Genomic DNA, 15,700 nt, shown 5'->3' on the forward strand with positions numbered 1-15,700 from the left:
GCCTTAATGCTCTGAATAAGATTTACTGTGCAAATGATAAGCTGCAGTAAATGTAAAAAGAGCGATTTGTTAGCAAGAAAAATTAGATCTGCCACAACCGGAAACATCCTGAAACAGATACAACTCATACTGAAGAATGAGACACTGCAAACATCTGTCAGTGTTGCATTTCACTTCATCTTATCTTAGGCTGTTTGCCAGATCAAACAGCTGAAAGGCTGGTGGATGAGAACATGTTTACAGTGTAAAACTGATCATAATCTCTCAGGGTTAGAATGGGGGATCCAGTGCTTACATAGCGTGCATCTCAAATGTAAACTGAGGAAACCTTTGATTAAAAATCTATCAAACGTAAAGCTACATTTCACAGAATATGTGCGCCTATACTGTGACAGTTGTCATAAAATTTGTTTTCTGTATGTTTTTTATACAGGTTAGTTCATTGAAGTAAAGATTATATACAATAGCTTAAAAGAAAGAATACTAATATTCCACTTCAAAAGTAATAAAAAGCTGTTTTTATATTTGATACATATCTGGCCTATGGAGCTGTGAAGGGGTAAGGCCCTTCCTACATCCAGGCTTAGGTTAAACCATACAACCCATCATGTGCACTTGACTCGGCGTCAGCCAATCAGCTTGCTACTCCATCTCTGCAAGTGGGACGCAGGGACCCCTCAAAAACACGGCTGTTTGCTATCCTGGCACCTAAATGGCGGAAGAGCTCCCCATTGACATAAGGACAGCAGAAACTCTGCATATGCGCTTTAAAGAGTTAGCTTAGGCCTTGGAACTCATTCACCAGCACTTAAAATGGTATGACTTGTTGAAGTTAATATATTTGCACATTCCTTGTTGTTCAGGGTTTGAATCTTTATGGTTTTTGCACTTATTGTAAGTTGCTTTGGATAAAAGCATCAGCTAAATGAAATGTTATGTATTCTACAGCCTTAGTTGGTTTAGTTGCTTTAATGTCTTCTGACTCTGCTACTATTACACTATGTTCTAGCAAGTCACACATTTGAGTTTTATTAAAAAAGTCAGTCAATTTGTGTGATTGAATGACCATGTGTAGCCAGAGAGGCCATGTTCAGTTAAAATGAGACACTATATTCAAAATAAATTAATAAATATAATAATGCGAGATCCATTTTGAGTGATTGGGTTATTTAAAATACAGACTAATGTAAAGAGGACATCCAAAATAGTTGTTTATTTTACTAACTTAGTCTACTTGTGTCTATAGATTTAAAAATAGAGAATGCCTCAATTGATTATTTAAATGTGTATTTTTGAGAAATCGTGACAAATGTGTTGATGAGTAATCTGTTGGGGGAAGTTTCCTAGTGATACCTTTTAATTTAAAGTCTTACTTTTACAATTCATCTGTAGTGTCTCCGGTTATTTGCATATTACTTTATTCAAGGCCCAAATTAAGACATCTTATCCAGTTCATGTACTGCACATAATAAAAGCACTTTTATAACATAAATTAAATATAATACAATGATTATTAAAGCTTTCAATGGAAGGAGCTCTTTCTCTTCTGTGGTCTGACATTAAAGACAACATAATGTAGCCATAGATTCCCCAGCCATAATGTCCTCCTCAGGCAGGAGGAGAAACCGGGAAGGCTGGGAAGAGGTACCAGGCCCAAAGGATGACTTTGGGAGTTTTGTTCTGTTGAGGAATACGTTTGTGGTCCAGAGTCCTGCAAAAGTTTTGAGTGTAGCGAGAACAACATTTCCAGCAGCACCAGTGTCCAGACCAGGCTGCAGCTGAGCTGAGCCCAGTGAGACGTCCTGAACCTACGAGTCTGCTCGGGCCAGCGAGACACCAGCGTGGCCTCCAATCCAAGCAGCCCCAGTAGGAGCAGAGAGGCCAGGTGGTGAGCATCAAGCAGCTGCTGACAGAGCACGCTCACAGCCTCCCTCCACCAAACTGATCCCTCATCCCTCATTTTAATCTCCTCTGTCCAGCAGGTCTCTAGCGTTGCTCCCAGCTGCAGCATCCAGTGCAGCAGCACGAGACTGTCCGCGAGAGCCAGCCGGCCCAGCAGCACGGTGCAGGGCTTGATGGAGATGTGAGGGGAGCGCAGCAGCAACAGGGCCCGCAGGCTGAACACGCTGCCAGCCAGCAGGGGGAGGCTGCCTGCATGGGGGAACAACAGCACCATCACCAGCTTCAGGAACAAGAACCGCCGCAGCCATCCTCGGGAGGCCGACAGCACAACCTCTGTGGCGGAGCCGGGCCAGCACCAAGAGCTCATTCCACACACTGACTTCACAAGTTGGTTTGTTCTGCAGAGAGTGCAACATGTGGGGGTTAGCTCTTTGCAATGCTCCTATTCTTTTTTGGAAAATGTCATTGGTATAAATATTCATCTTGTCTCTCTGTTCCACCCCTGCAAAGGTGCAAATACAAACACACCTTGTGATTTATATCCGCTACATTATTTTCCTTATGAAATTCTCAGTTTTTATGACTAAGCTGGAGTGTTGTGTAAGAAGGCAGAGGCCCAGGCAAGCAAAAGGCCATCAATACATTCTTCAGTTTTAAAGGCATCTCTCAACATGACTTAGGTTGAACCTCATCTTGCCTCATCTAAGTTCTATTGAGGATAAAAGGATAAAGACACCTAGAAGGAAACCTATAGTGCTCAATGACACTTCATGGGAAAGCAAGGCTTGTTCAGTTTATGATGGGCAACAATTAAAAACAGAAATGCCTTACATACTGTAATGTTATTACATGTGTTGTGTTACATGTTATTGAATATGATAAATGTAACTATATCATTCATCTGTCTACAGATATGACAACTTGCTCCACTACCGAAAAGATCCAATGTTGACCTCTTGGTTGTTGATGCTAATATTTAAAGGCTTTTTGTCATATCTGAAAGGTCAAGGTTCAACAGCAGATCTATACTTTTGTCTATACCTTTTAACAAAGAATTAAATCTTATACGGTATGTGTGGGACTCACCTGTGTATTGGCCAGAAGTCGTGGTTGAAAATCATTGTCCTCTTTCACCTGAATGTGAGCTGCTAGTGTTGTCCCCCATACCAGACCGACTTCTCTGAAGGACAAGGCGGATTGAGCAAGTGTGTGTCTCTGCTGTCTTTATCAATTGGTTGCTTCAACTGGACTGGTTCAGTCCGTAAATGTCATCATGTCTCATTTGGAGGAGAGCCAGACTGTATCTGACTCATGTCGGTGGAGAATATGTGCCCGAGGCCTCGCTGTAGTAAACCTGGGTGTTTTTCCATGCAGCACAGAGCCAAAAAAGGAGATTTGAATGGGAGAGTTGATGCCAGGGTATGAGTTACCAACATGCCTTGCATTCAATCTGTCAGGGAACTGCTGGTGGAGAAGCTTTTTTTATAAAACATAACTTCAAAAGACAAAAACAAAACAATTGCAAAGACAAACAAAATGACTCCAAAGAGTACCATGCAAGAAGCGACCACAGAGATTTAAAAACTAACAAAGATACAAAATACTACAAAAGGCTCAAAACAACTACATAGTGATACAATTAAAAGTACATAGACACTAAAACAACAACAAAGAGACACAATTCAAAGACAAAAAGGCTCAACAACTATTCATTCTGTGCTCCTATGTTGTGATAGTGGTGGAGCCTAGTGCTAGTTCTTGCCTATGGGTCAATAATTTAATTATCCACCATGCTTATCGTGTATTAAATGATTTATGTTTCTGTGAATGTTAAAATGTGTAACACCCCACACATGTCAGTTATTTGGATGCGGTCCCAAAGGCGCGGTGAAACACACAAGCGTAGCCACAGCAACTATGATCTCCATGATAACTGCCGTTTGTTATTGCTGCCAAACATTGTGACTCTGACCTAAACTGACTAATCCCTCGACTCACTCTGGCGCTATGATTTTGCTAAAGTTCATTTATTAGTACAGCACTTCTGTGATGGTTGACTGACAACAGGTGGTTTTAGTTTTACTTTGGTACTCATAATGCACAAGTGATCGTGTTTAAAAGGCCAGGTGTATGAGTAAATGTGTATCACGTGACATGTGAGTATTTATCTACAAGTTTCGGTATGAACTGAGAGTAAACAGTGCTTTCTATGATTACATGTTTTCCCAAACAGGCTTTTTAAGGACATTTATTTGCTGCCTGATTTCTTTCGCTGGAAAAATGGACAATGTTGTAACGTTATAAATACAAAACCTTTGCATATAAATTATTTTGTATGTGTATTTTGTTTACTGCCCGGATCTAGCAGATTTAGTATAGGTATTAGAACTTAATAATAGATAGACACAAACTGGTTCACTTAAGCGTACTTTAACAAACCAGCTGATAAAATGGCCCATCTTCAGATGACCAATAGTGGGAAGTTTTCTCAGCATTCAGCACTCAGAGGAAATTAGTATTTTATCTTTTTTCCTTTGTACACGCTGTCAAAGAGATGAATCTGTTTCAGCGTGTTTGCACACACTCAACTATTTGTGTGACATACATTCCTAATATAATAGATGTGGGAGGTTACCTTAACTAAGCCTGGAGCCATACCTTTGGTTTATGGATTTAACATGAATGTTAACAGCCAATTAAATAAAACCACTTGTCATGGTGAAGGACCATTTGAATAAACTTCCATGCCGGGACTGAATTGTGGCTTCTGTTCTTCAATCTGGTTTTGTAAAATTACCCAATAAAGTGCTATTCTATTTTATGTAATATAAGCTTTTCACATATTTATAACATGCACTGAAAAAATGGAAAAGTTGACTTTGCCTAAATGTTATATGTCAAGTAATTTCATATAACTATTAGGTTATGTAGGTTAATTATTAATTTGATCAATATTATTGCTTTAAACTAACCTATACAGTTTTGTGCAATCTGTTGACATACAATACATTTAAGTAAAGTCAACATTACAGTTGTTCAGTGTTATCGCGTAAACAGACAAATTTAATGTTTCCGCTGAACTAATCTCAGGTGAATTAAAAAAAAAAAAACTGCTCAAAGAACCCAGTGCAGTGTTGCAGATACAATGCATTAGCAACTAAGAAACCACAAGAGTGTATAAGCTGTTTGTTTGCCTCTTGTGTTCTGGCAGGGTCCTATCTCTGAGCACCACTCTGTGAAACACTCCACCAAACCGCTGAGAACTGTATAATTTAGAGAGAAAGTGACCTACATAAACATCCTACTTTGCAGGATATTATCAGCTCTGCAGAGCAAACAACGGACCATTTAAACTACAATAGATCTCAGTGTAAGCAGACCACCCTAGCATTAATAGTCTTTGACTTTAACAAGCTTACTTTTACTTTCTCAACTCCATAAATCTGTCTTTTAAAATTGTGATAAATTAACAAAACTAAACTGTGCAAGTAGGAGGGGAACAGTGTTGGAGAGTATGACAACTTCCCAGCAGTTCAAAAATATGCAAATCCTGAAATGAATCACACAGTGATAATTGAAGTGTGTTAGCTCAAGGTTTAGAGCGGCTCTTGCTTCCATGAAAGGAGAGGTGCTGCAGCAAAGGCAGAGGAGGTGCTGGGCCCGGCTCAAATATGCAGGAGATCTGTGTCAAGTAAACTGAAGTCAAGGAGGTTTCGACTGAAAAACGACTGAAATGGGTACTCGATGAACTTCCTCCTCTATGTTTAAGAAACAATGAAATACGTTCCAGACAAAGTTATGGCTACCTGGGCAAAGATTATGGAGCATTTAGCTACTAAAGTACTAGAATATACCCTTATAGAGGCCAAACAAAAATTTAAAATGGGAGTAGTGTTAGACTTTCATTCTTCAGATGCACACAAACATGGCCCCAAGAAGCCAAAAACAAAATGAAACCCAGATTTAAGCTGAGGGAACCAAAGGGTCTTGGTTAAGGTCACGGAACGATCGTGGTAATGATTACATTCGGGGAAAACTGTGTTTTAGTAGAAACCAATTTTGAGTTTCAGTAGGAGATAGCATGCCAACCACAGACTCTGACGTCAAAGGGGCCAATCTCTCCTTCTGGCGTGCTTCCTCCTTACTTCCTCTGCTTTCAAATTGTACCATTCTCATCTTCCGAGTAGACCCTCATATTTATCTCGATAACACATCTGTAAAGTTGTGACAAAAACATTATGATGCTATTGCAGTGACAAAATCCGACCGACAGGTGGAGAGACAGACGGACAGACATGTTGCTTGGCAGAGGACGGCTTCATGATAGAGGCACCGTGCTGTCCACTTGCTCTGTGGCTCCACGGATGCAGAAGATCCGGGGTAATGTCACTTTTTTTTTTTTTTCACTCCAGGGGCCACTGAGCAACTTCCGTAGGATTAAACAGGGCACTGCCAATGCTCCAATGCTGTATCCATTTCTCTTGAAAACATCCATGTTCTGTACATGGAGCAGAGCCATTAATTGATTTGCTTGGGGCAGATGTGTTTTTCCTACACACTTGACCCATATACAACAGAAGAATAGATCCTGAAAATAGAGACAAAAACTGTGGTTTTATGAGCAAATGGGCAATGTTGGTCGGTTACTGTAAAATGTCTATGTAAGTGTGGTACAACCCAAATTTGATACACTTATTTGTGTGATTACATGTATTTATTTTTGCTAAACAGTGAACTTGTTTATTTTGAAAAGCTCAATATTGTGAGTATTCATTTTTGGTGACATTCACGTCATTTAATTGTTTATCTGTACTGTATGATGAATATTAAGAGTAAACAGCGCCAAGGTGGAACCTTTGGCAGGTGAGCGGTTGCACCTGGGTTAGTTTATGGGGGTACACTTCCGCCCCCTTTTAATAAGCAATCTAGAGAGGATCAACCGAATTCTGTCTTCATTGTGGCTGCTGCACTTTTCAGTTTTCTACAGGTCAGTATATGATGAAAATGATGAATGTTAACTTGTGTCAACGTAGTATTATGTTGGGGGTGTTTCATAGAATGTTTCAGTGAGTTTTGAGCATGTTTTAGATAGTTGAAGAACGTTTAATTTCCGAGACTAGTTGCCGTTTCGCGGGCTTCAGACAGCCTGCCATGTGTGACCTGAGCAAAGGCTTGCAGGTAGATTAGCTGTTGCGCATGGGAAGTATTTTTTTGCTTACCTGAGTAAAACCTTACAGGCATATCGCCTTATCTTTTTGTAATGACTTTACAGTGTGTTGATTGTGGGCTCCTACACCTGATCTTAACAGTTTAATGTTACAGATGTTATATTGGTTAAAGTCATACATATGTAAATACTGATAGAACATGTTATTTTATAGCTTTATGTTTTACATTGAGCACGTTAGAAGTTCTTCCTGAGTAGCAACTTTGTACACAACTGCAGATTTGACATCTGTTGTTAGTACAGTCTAATATTACTGTAAAGATTGCTATAGTATTTTTCTTGTTTTACCTTATGTAGGTGATTACAAACAATGTGCTAAAGGTAGACAACTGTTTGAGACATTTGGGAATTGACTTTTTGCACTTTAATAACAGTATAATTGATGTATAATTGTAGTCATTCAAACGAAGAAATATGATGTATGTAAGAAGGTTTGTATTTTGATGTGAAGTTAAATAAGAAGCAATCCAGACCATCAACCGAATCCCGTCTTCATTGTGGCTGCTGCACTTTTCTGCTTTTCTACAGATTTCTTTATTGTTGCTATGGTGCCCAAGTTTTGGGACCCGTAACATAAAGAATCCACACACAAACAAGAACCAGATCATGGTGGCCAGGAAGATGCACTTAATCTATTAAGCATTTTGACTTCCCACTCTCATAATTGGATCTAGCTAATTGCTGCAATTATGATGCATTCAACAACCATAAGAGCTCATGTTACTGCACTCCACTCGACCTCCATTTATTGTTCAACAGGTGGTGAGTTAAGTGTTATTTGTGCTTGTATATTTTTGAATTTGCTGCTTAGGTTGGATTTGTTAGAAGAACTGATCAAATTGTAGATGAATGCAGTTTCCTGGGCGTAGTATGATTTAGTGACGTGTTTGTGGAGTGTATCCAACAAAAAGACCTCAATCGCTACGCAATGTGTGAACCATGAAGTTAAACAGAGCATGCTGAAAATGTTCTACATGTGCGGAAAATAAAAGCAATGCTCCGATTAGCATTAGCTGGCTGCATTACAGAAATTAGGTTGAGATAACTATGCCTGCACTTTCAACATCTCTCAGAAGGGTCAAAACACTTAAGGCAGCTTTCTGCCTCCGCCATTAATAATTCTGTGCGGTGCCCTTAATGCATTATCGAGCTAATAACAGATGAATCAATGTCTCATGGACAGTCAGTGTTGATATAGCAACTGTTTTGCTGATGCCTTTTCACTAAATGAGTTATAGATTAATTATCCTGCTCTTCCAACACAAAGGCCTTTCAGCTGCAAACATGAGTTTGCCAATTTCCACAGTAGTATCCGCAGTCCATTTAGTGACTGTAAATCACTCTCATTAGCAACATACAAAGGAAATGATGTGGAAGACTAAATTCTTTCATCATAACTCAACAAGGATTGTTGGTTGACCCTTAAAGGGTTAGGGTTACTTTTCATGCTCATTTTCAGGTTCATATTTGTATTTTGTGCATCCACTGATATTTTTCTCATACTGCAGTCCTATTTTGTGATGTCACTATGTTACCCTAGCGCTTACTGAAGGACACTAAGGAGTCCAAAGGAGGCATTTCAGGCCCGGGGAAAAAACCCCAAAAGCTCTATAGGGCGTCTCCTTTGCTTTACAACCGGACACCTCAGGTATAGAGCGTGATATTGACTCTTCAACACTCTATCAACAACTTCAATAAGGGTTCACTTAATGTAAGCAATAGCACGTCTGTATACAGTTACAGACGAACTGGTCAGACAGGCTAAGCAAATAATACATTGGAGGACAGAGACAGTAAATATTAATATTTCAAAAGTTAAAGTGTATGTGACTAAGTGAATTAGGCAAATGTTTAAATGGTATAGGATAAATAAGTCTAGGCAACTAAACAAGAACACATCTTTCAGTCTCAATGCACCTCTTTTTTATCATTGATCATATATGTGTGGCTTTTTGTTTCTGATGTCATTGGGTTCGATATCTTTGCGCTGCACAGTAGAGACAGACCAGTCCTTCTTTGGAAAGTCTCCAAACAACTGAGTGTGTAAGGAAGCAGCCACCTGCTGCAGGGTCCTCCCCTCAGTGCTACGACATCTGGCACACAAGACAGAGAGGAGGCGGAGGAGACACAAACTGAAGCTGCGCTGCTGTATGTGCAACGACCAGGAGAGAAGAGAAACTCAGCGGTAAGTAAGGAATACTTTTACTAAATCAGACTAAAGACTACAGTTAGAGCAGGTGGCAATGAACCTGTTACATCCAGGGTTTGAGCACATTTGCAGATTGTACAGTGTATAAGTCTCTCCTTCAAAAGACGAATAAGAGCGATCGTGCAATTATTCAGTTAGCGTGAATGCAAATATGATTTGATAACATTTACTCATCACTACACGAACTACAATAATGTGCATGGCATTCTGATTCACTGGAGGGATAAAATATAAGTTATTTTATTGTTACCTTTTAATTTTTTTTACCAGGGATAGTGAGAAATCTTGTTTTAGGGCAACCTGGCAAAGACATTGACAGTAAGCAGTTTCAGCAAGAAAAAGGTTCCTTTAAGTGCCTTGGTGATTTTAATTGAGACTTGCAGTTAATGAAGAGGAAGGGAATTAACAAGGGTGCTGGTTACTGAAACATTCATCGCCTGGTGTGCTGATTAATACTGTAACAACTACAATTTGGCATATGCTCCCATCTCCTTCAGTAGAGTTATATTCATTAGTGTGTAATCCCTTTATAGAACGTACACACAGTTGGTTGTACTCTGAATTCATCATGAACACAAGAGACCGGCTTCCAACGGGACCACACCAGAGCAATAGCGACACCGCTGCCATTTTGAGCTCAACTACACATTTGTAAAGTTTTGTGACTGCATATTGCAATGTTGTGACAATAATTTGTCCATAGGCAGACCAACTTACAGGATGGTTTCACATTAGAGGCACCGTGCTTCTCAACTGTCTTGCACAACAGACACACAAATTGCTTCAGTTCTCCCCCTGTGTGTCTTTGTGGGTGTTTGTGTGGCAGTGGAACGACCGCGGTAGCTCACAACCATGCAAGATGCAGTGACAAACTTTGCAGATGTGTAGTTGAGATCAAAATGAAGTATGAAGATGGGCGTGGCCCTGACCCTATCCCTAACCCTACCTAAGAATCCACTTTATACCCTGTCATTCCCATCACACACTTGAGATTAGATTGAGTTTGAAGATTGCTGTTATCTGAGCCAGTACGCCAGAAGTAGGTGGGTAGGGAGTGTAGAAGGGATCATTGCCCACGTCCCATTTTTTGCCCCCGGCCCAATTTGGCATTGTGTCTTGAATGGTGGTCTCTTGTGTAGCTTTTTCACCCTGAAGAAAAAGCAATACTTCAGAAACGTCAACAGGAAAAAGGTCTAGAATGTATTACTCGAGTTTCCTCTTCAGCAGCATGTTGAGATTATCTCTGGGACAATCTGCCACATCACCGTCATAATACTCTGTGGTCAATCATTTTTTTTCTTTCTCTCTCTGTCACACGTTCTGTTTTGCACACATGTCATTTCTCTGTGTCCCTGCAGCTACAGACAAAGATGGAGTCAAATCTGACACACATGGAGGGCAACTTCACAAACTGTCCCTCCATTGATGACTTCCGTAACCAGGTTTACTCAACATCCTACTCCCTCATCACTGTCTTAGGCTTGGTTGGGAATGGCTTGGCCCTGGTGGTGCTGATACGAACGTACCGCCAGAGCTCCCCCTTTCACATCTACATGCTGAACCTGGGTGTGTCTGACCTGCTGTATGTTATGACATTGCCATTGCGAGTTGTCTACTACGTCAAAAAGGGCCAGTGGAGCTTTGGCGATTTCCTCTGTCGCATCAGCTCCTATGCCCTCTACGTCAACCTCTACTGCAGCATCTACTTCATGGCGGCCATGTCATTCACACGCTTTCTGGCCATTGTGTTTCCTGTGCAGAACATGCAGCTGGTGACAGAATTCCGCTCCAAGCTGGTGTGTGTGTGTATCTGGATCCTTATCTGTCTCTTATCCTCCCCCTTCCTGATCACTGGTGAGACAACTGACCTAATCACAAATAAAACCAAATGTTTTGAACCTCCAAAACGTGGAGAAGAGCAGAAACTTATCATGCTGAACTATGTGTCTCTCGTGGTGGGTTTCATCCTGCCATTCCTGGTGATCCTGGTCTGCTATGCTGGAATAGTGAGAGCCCTGATGTCCCGCAACCACGCCGCCCGACGTCAGCGGGTCACGGACACGAGAGTCATCCGAATGATCGTCATTGTCCTGCTGACCTTCCTCATTAGCTTCATGCCCTACCACGTGCAGCGCACCATCCACCTGAACGCCATAACCAGGGACTGCTCGGAGAAAGTCGCCCTGCAGAAGTCTGTTGTAGTGACACAATGCCTGGCTGCTGCCAACTCGTGCTTTGATCCACTGCTTTACTTTTTTTCTGGAGAAGGGTTCCGCAGCCGCTTGTCCTCCATGAAGCGGTCAATGAAGAACAGCACCCAAAACCGTATTGCCAAGATGAAAACCACCACTGACCTACAGATCGTGGAGAACCACCAGCTAAATGCTAGTTAATTTACACCAGACAGAACCAGTGTCATCAATCAAGAAGCTTAAGATGGGATGGAAGAGCTCAGGATAGTGTGTGCCCTCATTGACAACAGGAAATATTTGAGAGGACACAAAAAACGAAGAGAGAAAGCTTTAACTATAAGGGCTTTGACCTTACAGGATGTTGTTTTTCATTCAAATGTATATTTGTTATTGTAATGAATGCATATTGTTCAATATTTAGGTGATGAATTATTGCAGTGAACAATAGCAAGATAAATACGCAAACTGGAATTAAATATATAAATACAGTGTACCAATGTATACATGTATTGTACTGATCTCTTGTACAGCACAGGATATTTTGTGCCAATGTTAATGTTGGAATGCAGTTCTTTTTTTACGATTTATAATCTTCCTCTTCTGTGCTGTTGATATTTTCTGAATCGTTCCTGTAAATAAGAATCTAGTGTTTTGATGGGAGTTCTTTGAGGGTAGAGATATCGCCTGCAACAACATCTTCTCCTTCTCTTGAATACTGGATGGAACTCTGCTTGTGGTGGTCAAAGGGCAAAAATAAACATTATAAATGAATGTATCTTTCAAGTAATCCTGACCTGTTTACTCAGGGTAATCCACAGACCTTGTGAGCGTTTATGTCTAGGAACAAAAAAAAATGTTAAGTTTTTTTCAAATGCATTCTTTGCAACTTTAAGCACAACAACCAAACTGAAAATTAAAACTATATAGATTGGTATAAATCCCTACAGCTTAAAGGAAAAATGTGGGTTTTTTTTTCAATTTGCAGTGAACTGTCCCTTTAAGAAATGGAGGAGTAAAAGGACACCACTCTCGCATGAAGGTTATCAATCTTCTCATTTAACATATTTCAAAAAAGATGTCTAACTGTACCTTTAAACAACTTCACTTGTACTGTTGTATTCATCATGTTATGTATGATAACTATATCAATAAATAATCCAATGCATGTCAGTTCACTATGCAACCCTCACTAATTCGTTACCTATCTCTCTATAATTTGTTATTTTAAATGTGTTTCATATCCCTGTGTGAATCTGTACTGTTTTTCCTCTTTGTTGTTGCTTAAAAACTCGAATTTCCCCACAGGGATTAATAAAGGTACATCTTATCTTATATTAATGGAATTTTTATAGTGACTGCATAAAGAGTTACCAACTCTGCCCACTGGGTGTCGCACCTCCATAGCCCTTCTCTAAAGGATTCGACACTGATCGGTTTCGCCATTGCTTTTTATTATTTTTCTCTATTTCTCTGAGTTGAGAGAACAATGATTTGCAGCACTATATGACGGGTTGTCTTGCAAACATTGAATTTGTGCTACACATCTTAACCTGTCTGGATCACATTTTATTAACTAATGCTATAAACAATGCGTTACATTTATAGAAAGGGGCAGGAGAATATGGTCGTCTTTCCATAACACTACAACATTCAGACGGAAATGTTGCTTTCTGGTTATTTAGATATACAAAACAACAGTGAAAGGCCAGACTACTGAGTCCGACCCTGGTGATTGGAACATAGAGGGCCACTGTATTACCACTTCATATACAGATAATATCAAGCACATGATCGGCGCCCTCCTACATCTGCACAAGAAGATGTTTGTTTCAGTCTACAGAGCAGGGCTATCTTAGAAATAGGAGTCTGTGCTTGCAGTGTTTGTGTACCTCACGGCAGAGATGTTAGCCATTTTTGCCAGGAAGTAAGGAAAGTCCGTGCTCAATTCCTACTAATTGGTTTCTTAAAGAGGTTATGGATAACAGTGGACCCCATTGCATTGCAGGAAATTAATAATATATCTATTATTTTATCTGTGCTCCAGTTTTACAACTCTTGACGTGATTTGGCCCTTGCATTGATCAGAGTCTAGGAAAGGCTAAGGATAAAGCTTGTGTGCCTTCAGGGGGAGCAGGCATTTAGATATCCTAGATTGCAAATACCTTAAAAGGCACGTAACAATTCTCAACAGTTCCTTTTTACCTGACATGTTAAATATTATTTATTTAGTAAACATTTCAACACAAGGCAATTCAAAGTGCTTTAAAAAAGTAAAAACATTAAGCTATAGTGCAACGGAAACACATTATAGAATGACTTCAAAAACGTGTATTTTAACTGTATAAATATGTTTTAAATGTTATATTGTAGTAAATACAATGCAAAAGGTGTGGTTCACACTTTTCTTGAATGTGCATTAATTACATGTTTGTTTACTTGCCAGCAGCCCAACAATCTGTGAACAACCCTAAATTATGAAGTCAAATGGGTTCTTCACGAATGTGGTGACCAAGACAGATAAGCCTTCAGCTGGTTCCTCTTGCATCAAACCAACCCCCAATCATTGACATGTTTTAATAAATGTCACCACATCAGATAGAGGCTACCTGTGTCTGCCTGATATGTGGTGCTGGGCAGGTAATGTCAAGCATTTGAAAAAGTATATTTTTCTTTGAATGGGTAGTGTAACTAAAATGTTATAGTACAATGTGTCTGTCAACAGGAGACAGTGACTGTTTGTTTCCTTTAGTTAGAACAAAACAGCAGTGTGCACATTTATGGACATGCTAAGAAGAGGTGTTACCTTGCCTTCGGTCCTTCCGACGGAAGCTGAAGAGCTTCCACTGACTGTGTCGGCACTGACTCTTCCGCTTTTCAGCATTTGCCAGCAAGAAGAATTGCAGGCCCAGCAGCTACGGTCTAGAAAGGAGCAATTACTGCAGGAGTGAGCTTATGGTCCCAAGTTAGATTCAGACCCTGGTAGTTTAGTTTGTTCTCAACACTTTGTTCCCAATATTGCTTTCCCTGTCCACATCTGAGGTGTGTGTCATTGTCCAGGTATGGTAATAATGATAAAAGACTGGTGCCAAACATTGAAGAGATGCAGTTCAGATAAAAAACGCACTCCAAGATCCGATGGGCCGTTAGCTTGCCTCTCAACCTCATGAATGGAGTGGTTTTATAAATAATGGACCATCTCAACTACACTCTGACCAGTGCTGCAGTTTCAAAAGCAACACATTTAAGCAACACTTTTTTTTATTTTTAACACCATCAAGAAGTTTAGAACCACTCCTTCCCATCATCAAGGACGCATCCAGCTAGTGCTTCTTCAGTTAAGCTAAAACATAACACTCCACCAAAACACAGGCTTCCTCTAAACTAGACCTTTTACAAGGCCACGTAAAAGAGTCTGCTTCAGGTGAAGTCTACAAATTGATCCGATGTAACGAATAGAACAATGTCTACTTCAAAACTACGCTTATGAAGGAAAGAATAAAATCCATGATGCCTGTGGTCTTGAAGTAATTCAACTGGTAAACCTGCACGAGCGAGGAGGTGGAGTTAATGCTGTTGCATTACGTAAAGCCCGGACACCTCGGAGTGTGAACTGTGGGTGGGGGTCTGGCAACCTAACCAAAGGGCCCCTGGCCTGTGAGGGTTCAGACTTGCACCTGGAGGGGACCCAATGCTCACTCTGCAGTAACCCTAACCCTAACTAATACCATATCCTTTCCAGTCACCAGTTCTGAGGTGTTAAGAAGGTCCACCTGTGAGACAGCCAGTACACGCCCTAATCCTCTTTATTAGCCAGACAGTAGAGAGTAGAACAGATGGGGCAACCAATTCTCAGATTATTGGCTTCCACCCTAGCTCTTTACAAGACTTTGGTGTCAGTCAACTGTAGGACTGCCAACATATTTGATTTACCACACTGCCTAGTCACCCCCCACCCCATTGACGAATGTTAGTGGGAACCAGCCAGAGTCCCCAGTGAGGCCTGGTATGTGGAGACAGTATAAATCCAAACTGTTCGCTCAACAGCAGGGAAATCTGAATCCCTGTCATTAGATGTTTTATCTGGTTCCTTTATTGACCTGAGGAATAAAGCAATGGGAGGTGAGGAAGGTCAGTAAACATAACCCTGCCTTGTGAAGTTTACTGACATCA

At 40.5% G+C, this 15,700-nt stretch overlaps 2 protein-coding genes across 4 annotated transcripts; one reads left to right on the top strand and one right to left on the bottom strand.

Annotated features, from left to right (window-relative positions):
* Positions 1–1,146: 1,146 nt before the first annotated feature.
* LOC134860170 (uncharacterized) lies at positions 1,147–3,108 on the bottom strand. Its single transcript, XM_063877015.1, has 2 exons — positions 2,989–3,108; positions 1,147–2,300 (listed from the first exon to the last, which is right to left on the bottom strand). Exons 1-2 carry the CDS (start codon positions 3,021–3,023, stop codon positions 1,523–1,525), a joined length of 813 nt encoding a protein of 270 aa, XP_063733085.1. The 5' UTR covers positions 3,024–3,108; the 3' UTR covers positions 1,147–1,522.
* A 3,197-nt stretch (positions 3,109–6,305) lies between these two features.
* LOC134860165 (cysteinyl leukotriene receptor 1-like) lies at positions 6,306–12,719 on the top strand. Of its 3 annotated transcripts, XM_063877013.1 has the most exons (4): positions 6,306–6,889; positions 9,125–9,314; positions 10,697–11,192; positions 11,346–12,719. In XM_063877013.1, the coding sequence occupies exons 3-4, from the start codon at positions 10,709–10,711 to the stop codon at positions 11,729–11,731; spliced, it is 870 nt and encodes a 289-aa protein (XP_063733083.1). In that variant the 5' UTR covers positions 6,306–6,889; positions 9,125–9,314; positions 10,697–10,708; the 3' UTR covers positions 11,732–12,719. The 3 variants fall into 3 exon arrangements, with proteins under 3 accessions (XP_063733083.1, XP_063733081.1, XP_063733082.1); XM_063877011.1 differs by having other exon boundaries at positions 6,308–6,889; positions 10,697–12,719; XM_063877012.1 differs by lacking the exon at positions 6,306–6,889 and having other exon boundaries at positions 6,898–9,314; positions 10,697–12,719.
* The last annotated feature ends 2,981 nt before the right edge of the window (positions 12,720–15,700 follow it).

This window comes from Eleginops maclovinus, chromosome 23 (assembly GCF_036324505.1).
Source record: "Eleginops maclovinus isolate JMC-PN-2008 ecotype Puerto Natales chromosome 23, JC_Emac_rtc_rv5, whole genome shotgun sequence".
NCBI classification, from domain to species: Eukaryota; Metazoa; Chordata; class Actinopteri; order Perciformes; family Eleginopidae; genus Eleginops; species Eleginops maclovinus.

Bases quoted from the DNA above. Each gene is read 5' to 3' on its own strand.
- LOC134860165 (XM_063877011.1), top strand. From the start codon at position 10,709: ATGGAGTCAAATCTGACACACATGGAGGGCAACTTCACAAACTGTCCC.
- LOC134860170 (XM_063877015.1), bottom strand. From the start codon at position 3,023: ATGATTTTCAACCACGACTTCTGGCCAATACACAG. The intron at 2,301-2,988 runs GTGAGTCCCACA...CACTCTCTGCAG, and splicing joins GACTTCTGGCCAATACACAG to AACAAACCAACTTGTGAAGT.